This window comes from Anticarsia gemmatalis, chromosome 19 (assembly GCF_050436995.1).
Source record: "Anticarsia gemmatalis isolate Benzon Research Colony breed Stoneville strain chromosome 19, ilAntGemm2 primary, whole genome shotgun sequence".
In the NCBI taxonomy this organism is placed as follows: Eukaryota; Metazoa; Arthropoda; class Insecta; order Lepidoptera; family Erebidae; genus Anticarsia; species Anticarsia gemmatalis.
Window position 1 is genome coordinate 11,403,641 of NC_134763.1, and position 17,722 is coordinate 11,421,362.

Here is a 17,722-nt window from a genome sequence, read left to right on the forward strand (position 1 = left end):
CTAATTTTTGATTAGATTCCCGGGTCATATAAACTGCTTTTTCTATTTTATAATAGAATTTTCTACAATTTGATGTTTGGTAATGTGGTTTAAGCGTTCAATTTTCAATATCTCTACAGCTTTGCCTACAATTTCTAATAAAACTTGTGTGAGATTTAAAAATGCAACGAAAAAATAACTTTGCATGCTCATTTTTGGGTCGCTTCAGTTGATTGTCACTGGATAGGAATGGATTGCGACGACTCACCTGCTAATCATAGCAATATTCATGTTGGTACGGTATCTTTACAGTTCGCATGTAAAATAGCAAAATCACATCCCTGGTCTGTCAAATTAAATGCCTGCTGTACGGCGGCGGAGTAGGTAGGTACTGTACGGCCGCCGTTAAAAAATCACGTTCCATTATTCAGGTTCTGCTCGAAAATAAAACTATTTTAAAAACAAACGTTCATTTTACTAGATTTGCTAACTCATTTTGTCTGGTAACTAAATCAACCTGTAGAATTAGGTTTAATATAATATTATTTTACTTTAATTTTGGATGAATTTACTTTGATCGTGTAACGCAACACAAAACTTTATGCTTCATGAGGACTGGAACGTACAGCATTGATTTTTGGTTGACGTTTTGAATTATTTGTGCTGTATCGGTTAATTTGCGATTCTTTTAGTTTTAAATTAAAATGGATTTCGGTAGTCAAGGTGCAATGCGGAGTCCTTTCTCGCCGCGAGTGAGGCAGTCGATCACAGGACGAAGGCCCCTGGGGCTCTCATCTGCAAAAAAGAACCAGAGGTTTGTACTTAACCTATTATGTTTATACATTTGTACTATCATAGTTATGGTAATCAATATATTCCCGTACTGTTTGCAGTAAGTTCATGCAGTCCCCAGGGGAGCAGACCGGTGATGTCGTCTACAAAACTCCCATGACTACTATAGAAACTTATGGAATGCCTTTACCAGTCATGGTAACTGAGGCACTTACTTTTGGTTAGTAAAACATATAAATATTTCTGAACAGTTTTTTCTTTTAGAGTACTTACATGATCTTTCCATGTTCTGCACCAATTGTTGGCCAGTATTTAGCTCTTGTTATTCAGTATCTTACTAGTAATAAATCAATCAAACATTTTTAGCGAGTGGAGAGGTGAGTGTTCGTATGTCACCATGTGGCTGGTGCTGGGTGGTGTCAGGCCGTCGCGTGGTGACGTGGGCGCGCGCCCCCAGTTCCTCGGGTACCTCATCTCCAGCTCCTGGCAGTACAATAGCAAGGGAACTCACACTACCTCAGACAGACTTGGCACACAAAGCAGACCTTGTTGTAGTGTTCTATGAAGATGGTGCACAGGTGAATATAAAACTTGTTAAACGCAACTAGTTTCTTATGAGGAACAAAGCAGTATTGATCTATGTTACTGTCAATATTTTAATGTAAAAAAATCACCATTAATGTTAAAAAATTATATAAACTTACATTCAAATTAACCTAGCTGTTTTACAACTCTAAAACCAATATGATATATAAATTCTATTCATGATCAAAATGCCTATACCTCTAAATGAAAAAACAAAATTAAAATATAAAGATGTTACAAAAACCTTTTGAAAGGCAATCTACAAATGTATTATTCTGTTATTGTCAGATGCCATCCTGCATCGGTGTATCACCAGAAGGCACAGTCCGCTACTGGCCGTCAGTTGGCCAGGAAGGTGTATATGTAGACGTGTCCTGTGAACTAGCCGGCCAGGAGTGTGAGCGACTCAGTGACTACACAACAGATGGACTGGTGCTGGCCACCACTACGTGCACCGTTGTTATGCTTACTCCTACTGTTGTTGGTAAGATTTTATTATGTTACTAAGTACTATAGGAAAAAATATCTTTTTGCTTAGTCTAGTTAGCTAATTGCAGAAACATCTCAAACTGGAAGATAAAGATATAAGATATTTATTTCACATGAAATAATAGGGTACATAAATGTCGTCCTTGCTAAATTAATTCTGAGTAACATTTTATCTAACTTTCGCCATTGTCACTGTATGCACTGTATATCTGTACATCATATGTATCAAAACAATATAAATATTTTTTAGCATACTACATGTCAACGGTTATTAAGATTTTGTCTTGTTTTGTGTTCGTAAAATCTAGGTTTCTTGCAGATGGTCGTGCAACAGTTGCTTGCCGAACTTTACGTCCACCCAGTGGATGGCTAGGCGGGATCGGGCGACGCGTGTCACTTTTATTCTTTGGGTCAATGCCAGCACATGCTGACACTGTAAGTTCATAATTTATATTATGATTTTTAGCCTGCATAAGCAGTCCATTCATTAGTAAGCTTTTGTACTACAGTTGCTGATAACTTTATAATAGATCGAATTTATTTTTGTATGATGATATCTAATGATGTGTATGTTACAATCCCTAGCATAAAGTCGGTATTTCTTTGTCATATAGAAGCTGGTAGGGGTCGTAGCGTTACCAGGTAGTGGAGAGACAGAGAGCAGTATCGCGTTAGTGTCGGGCGGGCCGGCGCTGCAGCTGTGGCGCGGCGCGGATCTACATGAGCACGAACTCCGGCGACCACTTACTGAAGCATATGCCAGAGACCATCTTGCCCCGCATGGTACGTAAATTGTAAAATAGAATTGATATCACTCTGAATGCGTATAATTATGTTTTTTACTATTAATTGTCTTCTTCTAATAGGAGACCTAAACAGCTTGGAGATAATGGCACTGGATGTTCGTGCGAGCGGCAATAACGGTCTGTTACTACTCATAGCTACCGTCAACGTCGCGAGATCACCTGAGATGAGATACGCTATCGGTAAGCACGTTTTAATTTTTGTTTTGTCATTTTTAAATCTGTGTCTAGAAACAGAACAGTCGTGAAGGCGTAACATAGTAGGAATATAAAATGGACTGTTTATTAAGTACTGCAGCACTTTGTAATAATATCTAGATTCTAGGTACAAAGCCAACCAACCACCAAAATACCAACTACAGCTGTATGTATCGTTCCTTAGCTCACATTAGCGTAGAAGACCCTCTCCGTCCGCGGGTCACATCAGTAGTGTCAGCTCGCGGGTGGGCGGGCGACGCGGAAGAACCGCCGCGCTTCCTGCCCCTCGCGCACCGCGCCCTGCTCTACACCTCCAAGTACATCGCCATTGTGTCCAGTAAGTATTCAATAAAGTTATTAAAAATTCATTAACATTCTTCTATCCTGCGGTGTTACTTAGTTCTATATACACAGTAACCATCCAACACACATTGCACCACTAAACAATGCTCTTTGTATTCATCTTATCTCCTCTCAAAACCAATCTTGTCATATCCACTCTTTGCAATAAGATTCACAAACCTAATTTCGTACGTGCCTATTAGATGTACATACTAATTTTATACAGACGCGAGCGTATACCCGCTTGACTGTTTTTCAATCCTGTCTGCCGGGCAATAACTGAGTCTTTTCTACAGTTAAAACTGGACAACGCACTTTAATATTTCTTTTTTACGTTCATAGTATCCTAACGTGGTATGCTTTGTTGCAGCAACAGTATCTAACGACAAAGTAGACTTCATAGACGTGTGTGGGGCTCACGACCGCATCCTGGGCGCGGAGCTGTGCGGCGGAGTACCACTGTTGTTCAGCGCCAAGCACGGCGTACTCGCGCTATTGTGCCACGACAACATGGTGCCAACACCGTATGTACTCATATACTGAACAATACACGGCTTTTTCAGTGTTCCGTTCATTAAATGTAACTTTTAAAGTGTCAATGTCAGAACTAATTCAATGATTTAATTTTGATGTTACTTTGTATGTGTATACTTTGTTTTGCGTATACGTGCATGTAACACGTTAATAAATTTACATATTTTTGTCACTCAGATCGGTGTGCGAGAGTCCAATGGGTTCTCCGTGTCCATCAGATATGTACGATGGCAACTTGTCGCTCTACGAAATCGATCCGAATGAAGTAAGTATTAAAAATGTCACTACTTCAATTTGCGTCTTTACTATGAACAAAAATACATATTCTGTGTGGTTATTGTCTTTATTTTGCCTTTTTATTAGAATCTTTCGGACGTTTATTCTTTGAACTACTGTGAATGTGTATTTTATCAACTTGTAGTCTTAGAAATAGAGCCATCGCGCACCGCTATCTAGTGGTCGATATTTTATTGTGTCGGTCGTTCGGTGACTGAGTGTAGTCTATATGATATCATAACTGCACAACGTTTATCGACAGCAACCGACATAAAATGACCATATGTATGTATCGTAGGTAAGCATGGTGACCCGCGACGCGTGCGGTAAGCTGAAGACGGCGTTCCTGTTCCACGTGCGGCGCGACGCCGTGTCGTGCCGCGCGCTCGTGGACGAGCTGTTCCCCGCGCCCGCCAGCCTGGACGAGCGCGACGTGGACAGCGTGCTCGACCGCACCGTGCTCACCATCGCTACTGAGATGCTGGACGATGTGCCCGCTGGGGACCCCAGGTACGGTCGCTGACAGCCACATAATTATTTGTAAAGAAATGTGATGGACCATATAAGAAATGAGCCAAATCTATAAGCCGAAAGTACCCCAAAACTAGCTATTGAAATAAGACGTTATATTCCTTTCCTTATTCTTTCTTTCCTTCTACTTTCACTATCATTTGGTTTGGTACCCTTGCTGTAAACGTTACCTAATATGTGAGGGTAACTAGGGTAACTTTAACTAAACTAACTCCTTATTTCAGTATCTTACTCTAAATTTTAAACTAGTCTTCTGATAGAATATAATAATTACTGCTATTAAATTTATACTTTCGCACGTTCGATCGAATAAATTAAGGAACGAATATATGTAGGCGAAAATAACTGTATGCCAATATTAATAAGTTATATGTTGTGTAGATGGAAGCAACGTGGGGGTCCGGCTACTAACATCAGCCTGGGTAGTTCAGCGGCGCTGCAAGTACCGGTGCAGCTCAGAGATAAACAACGCGCATTCACATTGTTTGTGGACTTTTTACGAGCTGTAGGACTTTGGCAACGGCTCGGGCTCGTCACTAGAGGTAATTATTGATAGTGGATAATATCGGGCACGAATAACATTCCTTTGTTTATTTAGTCACTTAACCTTAACCACTGTTTGTCGTAGAATCTGGCGGCGGGGTGATAAGTACGGAAAGTGCTTTGGGCGGATTGGCAGAACAACTGGCCATTGCTATAGAATTACGCAAGCTGCAGCAGGGAGCTGACGCGCAACTTATTGACGCTGCTATTTATCAGGTGAGATTATTATATCATGATTTTGAAATGACTTGATTAAGATTCTAGCTTCGTTCCAATTTACGTGTGCTTCATACATTGACTATAATTCTATAAGGGAACAAACTTTCTCGGGTTTTAAAGATTTGTCTGTATTGTATTGGGTTTTTGATTTTGATGACAGACGCATGATAAAAATAAAATGTGTTATAGTATCTTTACCTCTTTTCTCAACACATGCGGTAATGATAGCGATCGATATAAAAGTGTGACAACGCGTAGCTTAAGGCGAGGGTACGCGATGTAAATTTGCGATAAGGCAGCGCAACTGACATGATACATTTACGTCAGGTGGTGTGTGGTGACGAGCAGTCCATCGAGGAGGAGGATTGGGTAGAAGAGGCGCTAGCATCAGGAGCGCTGTCCCCGTCGGACGCGTGCTACCGGCGCGCGGCGCGGGCGGGCCGCGTGCTGCGCGCGCTGGCGCGGGCCAAGCCGCCCGTCGACGACGCGCGCCAACATGCGCACCATGTCGCCGCCACCATACGGATACTTACTGTGAGTACTACAGTACTATATGTGAACGTTTGTGAGAATGTATAAATGTTTGATGGAAGTCTTTTTGACGTATTTTGTTGCTTAGTGCTCATTCACGTTGACTCGCGGGCGCGGTGGCGGGCGCGGTCGCGAAATATCAAACATATGGCGATGTACCGAAGTGTTCACGTACAAACCGTTCGCGCGGTCCAAGTCGCGGGCGAGCTAGCGGCGTCGCGCGCGGCCCGCGTGGCGCGCTCGCGCCAATATCAAACAAGTGAAGATGTTCGTGTGTGTTCACGTCGAACTAGCGGTGGCGGGCGCGATGTCAAGTAAGATCAACCAGTTTGAGCCAGTTTGAGCCAAACGCCCGCCTGGCGGCCAACGTGAACACAAATCGCCACGTCCCCGCGACCGCGCCCGCCACCGCGCCCGCGAGTTCCAACGTGAACAAGCACTGAGTCATTAACGTTAAAACTATTGAACGTTTTTTTTATATTTGAAGTTTTATCCTACGTAGAAGAAGTTCTAAATGGCTGGTTGTAATATTTAAAAGTTATTGAATAACAGTCTGTGTCAAATACATCGAATTTATTCCTCGAAAAATGTTGCCACACCTTTACATAATATCAAAAAAAAAAGCCTACCCAGCCATCAAACTAGTAAATTTCGCGAAACCTGTATAACCTATAACCGTATCCTCTAAGTGAAAATCAAATTGTAATATGTACGGGTACGTTTTTAGAAAGTGCTAACATCAGTGCACAAGGTGCGTGCACAGTGGCAGTCAAACGGCAACACGACTCCGTACACACCGTCCGTAGGACCGCGGGCGTTACTCCCTGCACTTGTAGACCTGCACAAACGAGCGCTAACGTAAGTATACGTAGTCTTGACTAACTTTGCAATTTGGTTATTAAAATGTTTGTAGATCTTTCTTAATCGGACCATAAATATAATATTTGCAGTTTATAAACGCGCCTCGTGTCCTACAACATCACTTTTCAAGTAAATATTGTTTTTCGGATTTATCTAGCGTACATTTCTACTTCACTAACGCACAAGGCACACGGTGGTGCCGCAACTAGATGTATTATTATTGAAACTGTATCTGGCCAATTTTACTGCCATATCTCTCACAACGAATTTCAATTCTCCTATGTTTGTGTCGGAAAACAACGTGAGGAAACCTTGCATGCCTAAAAATTTGTTTTATTCATTTATTGATGGCATGCAAAGTCCCAACTCAAACTTGGCTAGCGTGGTGGACTCAAGGCCTAACCCCTCTCCTTCGCTTGGGAGGAGACCCTTGCCCTGAAGTGGAACAGTAACGGCTTCAGAAGAAAAAAAAATTGTTCGTGTGATATTCCGTGCTTACCATGAGTTGTTTATAGTCAATGTGCTCACAACTGCCCGGAGCCCAGTCTCCGCGCGGCCGTGTACGAGGCGGCGGGCGCGCTGGCCGACCTCGTGCTGGCCGACGCGCAGCACCTGGACCGCAGCTCACACACGCAACACTTGTACGAGCGCATGCGCAGGGACTGCATACAACCGTTCAGTGAGTATACATTGGAAATTCAGTATCACTTTTGCAGCTGAATAACATTTTGACTGCCTCCGTGGCGCAGTGGTTTAGGTCGCCACGCCGATACCACGGCAACGGGAGGTCGTGGGTTCGATTCCCACACGGGACAATTATTTGTGCGATCCACAAATAATTGTTTCGGGTCTGGTTGTGCTTTGTGTCCGTTGTTTGTATGTTTGTAAAAGTCCCCGCGACACAAGAGCAATTCTTAGTGCGGGAGTTGTCTTTTAAATAAAAAAAAAAAAAAAAAAAAATCTGAATTACATGAAAACTCCTTCAACCATTTGCACGAGCGTCGGAACTGGCTGCCGTGTAACGCTTTAGTTTTACATGTATGAACTACCTAATTGAGCGAGATCTATTTATTTTTACACTATTTTAGCACTTCGTAGTTATGTGGGGTGGAAATTATGACCAAAAAGGGGTCTGCCATCTGTGGGATAGAGATGCATGACTCCAATAAGTGTTAACAGAAAAGTTAAATGAGATAGTTTTTATAGTGTCGACGTAGTTGCATTTACTATTATTGCATTATGTAGGTAGTGTACTTGTGGAAATATCTGCAAAAATACAATGATTGTTTTCTAACAGTTGACGAGGGACAAGTGGAGCGTGCGGCGGCGTTGGCGGAGAAGTTCAAAGATTTCGAGCTGCTAGTTGAGATGTGTGTCAACAGTGATGATTATGACAGACTGTTTTCTTATATCGACAAGTATTCTAACGAGGTAAGAATATTGTTTAGAGATAGATTAGTTTAGATTAAGTTGGTCTTTAATCAGTAATTACTTTTGTTTTAAATTATTTTAGTTTGAATAGAGATGACGAATAATTATTAATTATTTGCTTTTCTATTACAGACGTATTTATGATTTTGTTCAATTCTCTTTAAGTCGTTTAAAATTGGTTATTATTTTAGTTTCCCTTTAGTATATGTTCACGCAACACACATGTATGTATTCTGTAGGGTATAGCGGAAATAACATTCGGCTGGCTCGCCCAACGCTCTGGCGCCCACCGCGCGGCGCTGGTCCGTCGCGTGGCGCCGCGCTGGGGCACCGCGCTCAACGCGTGGCTGGCGGCCGCGCCCGACCGCGCCGCGCTACTGGCGCTCACGCAGCTGCAGCACGGGAGACACGCCGCCGCCGCCAATGTACTAGCTACCTTAGCTGATGAAGAGACCGCTTCAGTTAATAGGATGATTGTGAGTTATGCCTTGTTTTGATGTACCACGCCCGTATACGATTGAAAATCAAACTGGTTTCAAACCGCTCTGAGAATCTTATTTTATTATTATTTTTGTCTCAGACGACAGCATCCCTCGCCAAGCTGTGCCTGACGGCATCGGACGAGCCGGACGCGGCGCCCGACACGTGGGCCCGCGTGGAGGCGCGCCTGGCGCTGGGCGAGCTGACGGCGGCGCTGCCCCGCGACATCCGCCTGCACCACGGACTGGATGATGCGGACACCAGGGTGCTGCCGCCGGAAGAACTGGTGCAGGTAAATTCGGACGAACCCGACGTGACATTGAACAAATAGATCGCACAAAACGTATTATCGTATAAAGTTTCTTCCCGAAACTAATTGACATCCTATAGATAAGCTATAGACTATATTTTATTTTCTATTAAATCCTTAAATCTCATAAATTTATCTCTTTTCTACGGTGCATTCTTATGATTGTATCTTTCTTACAGATGTACATAGAGTCGGAGAGCACCGCTCTAACAGAATACGACTACAAGAAAGCTCTCGATCTCACCGACTTTATACAAGACATGGAGCGTAGAGATGACCTGCGACTTAGAGTGAGTGGTATTTAAATAATATGAGGCTTTGATTTATGAGTAGAAAAATATGTCCAGATGTATAATTTTCTTACCTATGCTTATTTTATAGGTGTTTATTTTAACAGGCAGTATATATTTCCAAACCCTCCCTTTCCAACCATCACTACTATACCATAAGTTATTAAGCAACGTATTAACAAACTGGTTTGCTTGCGTGCAGGTGTGGTGCGCGTGCATCCGTCGCGACGACTGGTCGTCGTGCCGCGTGGACGCGCCCGGCGACGAGCTGCAGCACAAGATGTTCTTCCGGCTCATCGACCTCGTGCACATCATGGGTCTGTAACAATACTTATTACTTAATACACCATGTTAGATATTACTAAAAAATACGTATACGCGCAAATACATATACGCGTATACACTTGTACGCTCATAAAACACCCTGCTGGGTAAGGATCTGCTGCCGAGGAGGATTGGGTCTGGATCCAAGTGTGGATCGAGCTTACAAGATTTCATCGCCATGTACTTCTTCACCATTATAAAAAGTGCTTATTTGCTAATACAGCCAGCTATCAAAGTCCTGCACTGATGGTATATTTTTGTTTTTTATTAACTTAGCTGTCCCATTGTTGGGCACAGAAAAATCTACCACTGGTTTCTGTTTCGACTATCTTACGCCAATCCTCCACATTACCGTGTCGTCACACCAACCGTGATTACTAACTACCATTATTTGTGCTCCAGGTGGCGACCTAGAACTGCTCCTACCACCAGTAGAAGACATCCTAACAGCGCCTGAACTAGCCGAACAAGTATCCGACTCGCGGTTCCGCTTCATCATCAAGTATGGCTACGAGTGCGTCGACACCACGCGCAATGTTATGATCGAAGGTTAATTTATTTGTTATGTTATTTACGTTTGTTGTTGTATAGTTTGTCATGATTATGTTAGGCAGTCGCATACGGAGAAAACAGGTATAATATGCGGGTACGTACTGGAAATGTTTTACGAAATTGTAATTGCACTTGTATTTTTCATTTATCTGTCAAGTCTGCCCATTTCGCGTATTTATGTCTTTGATGAGATTGTTATTTTTTATACCGTTAAAGCTTTGGCTTTATACAGATATATTAAATGTGTATGTAACAAAATCATTTCAGTATGTATTTGCAATTGTATCCTGTATGCTGCTCTAGTATGCGACTGGGTTAATTTTGTATATAATAACTAGATATAGTTACTTAGTATTTTAATGGTAATATATTTGTTCTGCGTATTTATAATGTAGATAATTTAAAAATAAGTATTCGTAGTTTTAATGAGTACCTACACTTGAATACTAGAACATCACTCAATTCTAAGTGAAGTTAAAAAATATTTAATTCGCTACAATACACGTAAACGTGACTAAGATAGCGTGAGATTAAGGGCTGATTTCAATACACTGTCTATCTATTGAGTCGAAATTTCGCTACTTATTAGTCACTCATGGATAGCAATCTCTATCGAAATCAGGTAATGATAGATCATTTTGAAGCTCTAGCTATCTATCTGGAATCTTTGATAGAGTATTGAAAATGGCCGGTTAACATAACTTATATATGAGTGAAGTTTTAGCAGTCGTTAATGTATTTACTCGAAGTAGAAGGTATATTCTTATAATTAGTTTATATTAGTAAAGTATTTAAGCGTATATTTATGTAACGATGACGTCATTGAACGTTGGGCTTGCCACTGATCCACGACTAGTAGATAGTTAGTAAGGTGAAGGAAAACACCGTGAACAAACCTGTAATTATGTAAATAGTTTCATAGAGGTATAGTTGAAAATGCAATTTTGAAAATGATTGGTTCTTGTGTTTTTGTAATGTGAGATGCGTTCGTTTTAAAATTGCATATTCAACTTAGTTTAGTTTTTTAAAACAATGCACTGTTTAATAAAAAAACATAACAGAACATAATAAATACTCAAGGATGGACATGTATAAGAAACTTACGAACATCGTACACATAATGTTGAGGATGATAACTCAATGAAATACAGGTAAAAAGCAAATTGTACAATACCACTACCGATTGACACTGAACCACAGAACTGAAATAAGAAATTGTCTAGGAAGTATGAGAAGCCAGTTAGCGCCCCTAGCGTATTCCGCAGGAACTACTTTTTCAAGTTGTTTTAAATGTCAAACGGCCACTCGTCACTACATACCTACTCGATAACACCAAGTGTAGAAAACACGCTCCGACAATAGTTGTTTACATTTAAATACCATGATTTTTACTAAACAGTGCATATTAATTATAAGTCTAATATATAAGGTTTAGTTGTAATCTGTACATTTTTCAAAGAGTGCGAACGTGCTGTCCAGTTAGTATAAGGGAGGAATCTTCACACATTGTATGTTAAACAGTAGCCAGTAGATGTAGAGAGCGACTCTTAGGAGGCCATTGCTTATAGGATGCTATAGATTATAGACCACGACTTTTGAATAAGCGTCGAATAAACTAGCCGATGGATAAAGTAACAGCAAATTTCAAAGAACTTTCGGGCGGCTTGAACAACTGTTACACTAAGTTTATATTCTATCTTCCTTATCCCACTTTACGTGTGGTACACAACATGTGATGTCTCAAAAATACGCTGTAAAGGGAATTTGGCCGATGGTTTTACATTTCGCTTGCCCGACGTCTACTAAGCTTGAGAATCTATGACACATTGATGTGGTAGACCATGCGATGAATAAAAAAATAAGACAACTGAAATAATTCTACCTGAGAAAATAGCCGATATTTATTCAGAAGTGAAAGTGATAGTGTTAGTGATAGTCTCATAGTAAGTATAAAATGTTAAGACTTGATTTGTTTGTTCCTTTACAATAGAAAAGTATCATTTACTTTCCACTTTTCTTTGCCAGAAACGTAATTCAAAGTGATTGGGAGAATTAAAGAAAACAGTTTTCAACTATTGCATTGAGTATAAAGAACGAGGAGATATAGAAGAGATAAGGGATGCTCCCTAAGTCGCTCAATACCAAAAAAGGTACCTCTCAATTGATCATTCTCACAGAATACGAAGGTAAAGACCAACATCAAACCTATACATAAACATAACACCTAGCTTAAACTATTAAACAATAAAGGCCATTTCAAAGCACCCAATTTGATATAATACAGTTGTTTTTCGTGTTTAAATAGTTTACCCGATGATATTTATTGAACAAATTTCATTTATTTGTTACCTAACTCTTTTTTAAGACTAATTTAGTAATAGGTTTAGTATAACTTAGTATTAAGCCTAGATTCTAGATTATCTAAGCAGGCAAAATGTGACAAGACAGGCAAAATATCTCCAATTACGATACATAAAGTGAGAAAATTTACATTTTCAGTAACTTCGAGGGAGTAATGCTGTATTTTAGTAACCGATGACTTCTATAATTGTGAATGAAAACGTATCGCGTGCGCCATCAATTTGTGCCAAGTGCGAGGCAATATGGCGTACAAGCAGATACTTATGATAATTTAGCAAAAGGCTTGTCCTTTTCGACAGAAACAAGAAGAAAGTATACAAAATTTCATCCAAATCAGTAAAGTCCTTTAGTAGAAGTTAGGTGATAAATACACTTACGGAAGAATAATAGTATTTCAACGTAATATGCTTGCTTGTCATATTATGCCATTAAAACAACGTCGTCGCAGAGAACCATAGTAGTTAATATAAGAAGACGCACCAGTGCGGCAGTTACTAGTTCATATACCCATATATTATGTAATGTAGAAGTCTGGTGTAAAAGACTCTTAGAATAAACTTAGTAGTACCTAGGTAGTAGATTTAAGAAATATGATGAAAGGTGAGTTCTTTCTATTCAAGAAGATGCGATAAATCGTTGAACCACAAAATAATTTACTTATGTGGTATATCAGTATTTTGAAAGTTGCAGTCAAACAAAATAATGCGTATTCATGAATTGAAAGAACTGTGAATATGAGACAACATCATCTGATAATACCAATCGCTTGGGTTATCAAATATCGCTTGATTGTCGTTTTTGAATCGTCCAATTAAACAAGCTTTTCTACTCAAAAACACCAGTGGTAGCCAACAATACATAGGACAGTGTGGGAGCAAGCGCTGCGTACAGCATGCGTATGTTATAAGATGGTCTACTTTGACAGATGTACGTATATTGTCGCCTGTCTGCTTGCTATTCACTGCGTATTAAAATAAAACAACTCATTTCAACATCTTAAAACGCTATGAGAGTTTAAAGCACATGTGATGGTCACCTATATAAGTAGATGACGGACCAAAAACAACAATCGACGCGCAAAACATAAAAACTCACCATTCGATAGTTTCGAATCAGACTGATTTAGTCTTACAATATTGTTAAGTTAGAAACTAGAGTATTATTCTGCAATATGTTTTAGAAACGTGTTTTCTTATTTAAAGGTATAAAGATAATTAGAAAAAGGCACAACTTCAAGCCTTATTCACACCGTTTGATGTTTTTGCATTATAAAGTGACTAGTTCTAATACTATCCTAAAGCTAAGCTAAACATAAACTTTTGTGTTGAAACTCAATCAGCAACATCAAGACTTCACCAACATCTTTACAAAAGATTTAAGAAAATATGACTACACGTTTCTACAACATGTTGTATAAATAAAAATAGACTGTAAGTACTAACCCCCGGTTTCTGAGGTACATTTAGCCTTAGTTTATCGTTTAAACTCATATAAAAAAACGCTCAGAAACCGGAGGTAAATGAACTATATTTAACAAATATATGTAAATTTAATTCTATAGACTAGTTTAGGTCTAGTTGTAATAAACTTACATGATCCAAGTAAACAGCGGTCGAAATATAATAGTTTGTAAATAAATATATGTAGTATTGTAAACATATTAAATATTTTCATATATAAGTAGATTTAAATGTTAGTATAGCTTACAATAATCTCTTTGTGAAAGCACCTTTTAGAAATTAGTAACACCAAATAATAAATAGTTCCATAGTCTAAATACAGTAGATATGTAGGGTTAAAATCAGGTGTAACCTGAACAGAAAGGCATTTGCGTATATAAAATAAAAAAAAGTACTATATTATAATTGTCATAATAGTTTTGTCTATAGTAGATATCTGAACTAAGGGGCGTTTAGTACATATTTGAGCTAGGTTTTCTCACACATTCGCGTCACAGCTGTTCAGTGCATTGGTACGTTGATGCTTTGAAAGGAGTCCCTCGACACACTATCTAATGAGGTCTAACAAGCAGAAATGAACATCTGGACCTGCTTAGGACCCGCCTTATTCCTGATTGTATCAACTATAAGCGACTCTTAGGTTACAGTGTTAGAGGCACTATATTACATACATACATATATAAATTCCAAATACTAACTAGGGAGTGGTTTAATAACTAAAGATCATTGTATTGGTAGCAATAAAATTCAGTATTCTACCAAATGCTAGGGAATGGTTTTATAACGAAAAATCTTAGTCTTAGTAGCAATGACGTTTTCTTCGAAGACTTCACTCATGCAGCTAATAAGAATGTAACTATTAGTAAAAGAGAGAATATTTAATTACTCACTCTCTCACTGTAAGAAGTTGTACCACTGTGAACAGTTGATACGCGAATACAGTATCCAACTTTAGGTTAGATGTAACCAGTATATAAGTATGATATGTTATGGATAGTCTAGTCTAGAAAATGTACGGGCTCCATATACACTGTAATCCGTAGAAAATTGTATTTTAGTATAACTCCCTCGTGTTTTCTTTAAGTATATACCAAACAGTGCTATGTTTTGAATGTATTAACACACTGTAGCAGATTGTTACTACATACGCTTCGAGAAATCGCTACAATCTCAATAAAAAATAACTAATTTACGTGATCAGGTAATAACTTAGATTAGATAATATAACGCAACGCGAAATTTTGTTATGAAAAATGATAACAAAGTGATCTAAGCCTCCCACGCAGGAGGTCGAGCGTTCGAACTTAAGGCAACAGAACTGATGACTTCAAAGTATGTGTATCAATTTTTTTAATGAAACCTTATATGCCTGATAGTTGTTATAGTTTGTGAACCGATACAAAGCCTACAAACCATACCGGGCCTCAAATTCTGTCATTCCGGGAAGAGATGCTTGCCTATGTGCTCGGTATTTTTTTAATGTCAATGTAGATGACTGGACAATTTTTGTCGTTTATTCAGTTAGTAGCGTTTTCTCGCAGCGTATTTAGTCTTCATTAAATACATTATGGTCATTCACCGCGGGTTGTTGTAACACAACCAGCCCTAAATAATAAAGAAAATAATTCTTAGCTACATTTTATAGGTATTAGAATAGAAGTTATTATAAAGTATCATATGTGTCAATGGCATTGTAATTTAGGTACATTAAAGTGGTATATTAACACCACAATATATTGTAATATTATGTTATTCGACTAATTCGTAGTACCTAGGTCATGTATATTATAATCATCTAATATCTATGTATTGTGTAGTACAGTAAAGACTAGGCATCGTAATAAATACCGGTCTGCACCTTATAATAAAATTAATTTATGTTAAATCGCCTGTAGTAAATTAAGCACCAGAAAAATATGTGTTATTTTAAACGTATTGCTTTTTAATGATGAAACTTCCACAAAATATTCAATAGGTTTTTTAAATAGGAACTATTAGTTTTATAGCCAAATAATATCACTAATAGTGTGATAAGTAATTTTGTTGTTCCTGTTGGTACTTTTTATATTAGATTTTAGTATTATCTTCGATTTAATTTATTATTTAGGTGTCGCAAGAATAAGTGACTGTTTTTTTTATTCAGGTTTTTTTATCTGTAGAGACTGTTGGTTATGATTTAATCATAATAAGTTGAACTTGTTAAATAATTTTGTCTGTATAATAATTTTGTTGATCTGAGCTTTGGAAAATAAAAATATAATTAATAAATGTGAACCCCGTTTTTTTTCGTTAATTTCCCGCGATAATGGTGTGGTGTTGCGTTTTGGCGCCACCCGCGGCCAATGAGCGCCAATGTGCCGGTGGCCGCGACGCGCCGCGCATGCGTACCGCGCTCGTCAGCCTCTCCGACAAACCTTTTGTTTACGTATTTACGATACGACAGATTCACACTCGCGTCTCGATATTCCACATAGTAATTCCTGTGATTTTACTTGAAAATTGCTGAAATTATTTATTTGTGTTAGTTTGTTTGTGTAGAGTGTTATAAATATTGGTTTTTGGGAGCTGTAAGGATTGTAACTGCGGTTCCTGTTTTTATTTTGACCGGCGAGGAAATGTAAGTGATTATTTTTGTTTTCTTTTTATTTAATTTTACTTATTTCACAATAATTTATTTACGTCAATGATTTTATCTGAGAAAAAAATGAACTCTATCTGTTGTATCTGGAAATTATATTTTTCCGTATGTTTATAGTATCTAAGCACTGTTCTATTTTCAAATTATTATTCAGGTACAAACTTGTCCCATTTTCAATAAAAAAGGTAAATTAATAAGAAACTCATAATATTGTAAAAGTAGGTATCTTGAATTGTAACACAACAATAAAATTGCACGAAGCTTTAATCGTTTCGATGACAACACTATAACACCGGTCAAAACAAATCATAAAAGTTTGATAATTGTAGTTGCAACATTACTGGTTTAATTTATTTTACTATTAATTTACGAAAATTTTAATTAATATGATTCTAATAAGAATATATTTACCCAGCATCTAATGTAAGTACCGCGAAAGTAGAGTTCGAATCGTCACTTGTTTTTTCCTTAAAAGTCTGTAATCGACGTAATGTTCTTCCTATCTTAAACTAAGTGTCGTGATATAAAATAAATTGATTCCAAAATCCACAAAATAAAAGTACCACCTACTTTATGGCATACCTTAATAGTTAGTATAATAATTTGGAGGATAATGTTTTCTAGACCTGTTAAAACTTTGAAAATACTATAAATCTCGCAAAAGCATGTCATAATATAAAAACTCACAATCGAAACAGTGACCCAGACAGACGTCGCCTGAAAACACCCCTCTTTTAAAAAACAAGTTCCTCACAGCTGTTCCGTCGCGTAAATAAAAGTATTTAAATGTTACTGATTTACAACAATTACCTCGTTTTACCAGGTACTTTGAATGCAAAGCTTTTTATAAATATTTTAAAGAGAAACAACCCTTGCATAGTAATTTTGAAAACCAATTTAATAAGTTTGAATCACCCTGTGGAACCTTTCACTGTATGTGTAGTTAAAAGGTCAGTTACCAAAAACAGGACCAATTTCTTAAAATATTTTTATACAATTTATTTAAGTTTGTAACTGTAGATAGAAAAAGCTAAAGAAGTTCGTAGAGATCGAATCAAATTAAATTATTAACCTCTCTACCGACTCCATAGAAAGAAGTCGTCACTTTTTGTATTTTCATATTTATAAGAAAAATGCAAAATTAAGTAATTAATATACGTAAGAATGCCCAAAGTGAAACGTCTCGAAGCTAA

The 17,722-nt window shown here is 38.2% G+C and overlaps 2 protein-coding genes across 3 annotated transcripts in view; both read left to right on the plus strand.

Annotated features, from left to right (window-relative positions):
- The first annotated feature begins 614 nt into the window (after nt 1–614).
- On the plus strand, nt 615–16,157 carry Nup133 (nuclear pore complex protein Nup133). The gene is made up of 22 exons (XM_076126676.1): nt 615–793; nt 873–991; nt 1,138–1,349; nt 1,645–1,840; nt 2,165–2,280; nt 2,460–2,628; nt 2,712–2,831; nt 3,031–3,183; nt 3,559–3,712; nt 3,900–3,987; nt 4,297–4,508; nt 4,911–5,071; nt 5,158–5,288; nt 5,619–5,825; nt 6,550–6,680; nt 7,199–7,362; nt 7,981–8,114; nt 8,354–8,590; nt 8,695–8,886; nt 9,084–9,194; nt 9,397–9,511; nt 9,921–16,157. Exons 1-22 carry the CDS (start codon nt 684–686, stop codon nt 10,070–10,072), a joined length of 3,384 nt encoding a protein of 1,127 aa, XP_075982791.1. The 5' UTR covers nt 615–683; the 3' UTR covers nt 10,073–16,157.
- Nucleotides 16,158–16,248: 91 nt separating this feature from the next.
- The window catches only part of LOC142981345 (uncharacterized), a 34,876-nt gene continuing 33,402 nt past the window's right edge, over nt 16,249–17,722 (plus strand). For both annotated transcript variants that reach the window (XM_076127207.1, XM_076127208.1), the window contains exon 1: nt 16,249–16,508. The gene's annotated coding sequence lies outside the window, so the exon portion shown is untranslated. The remainder of the gene's footprint in view (nt 16,509–17,722) is intronic.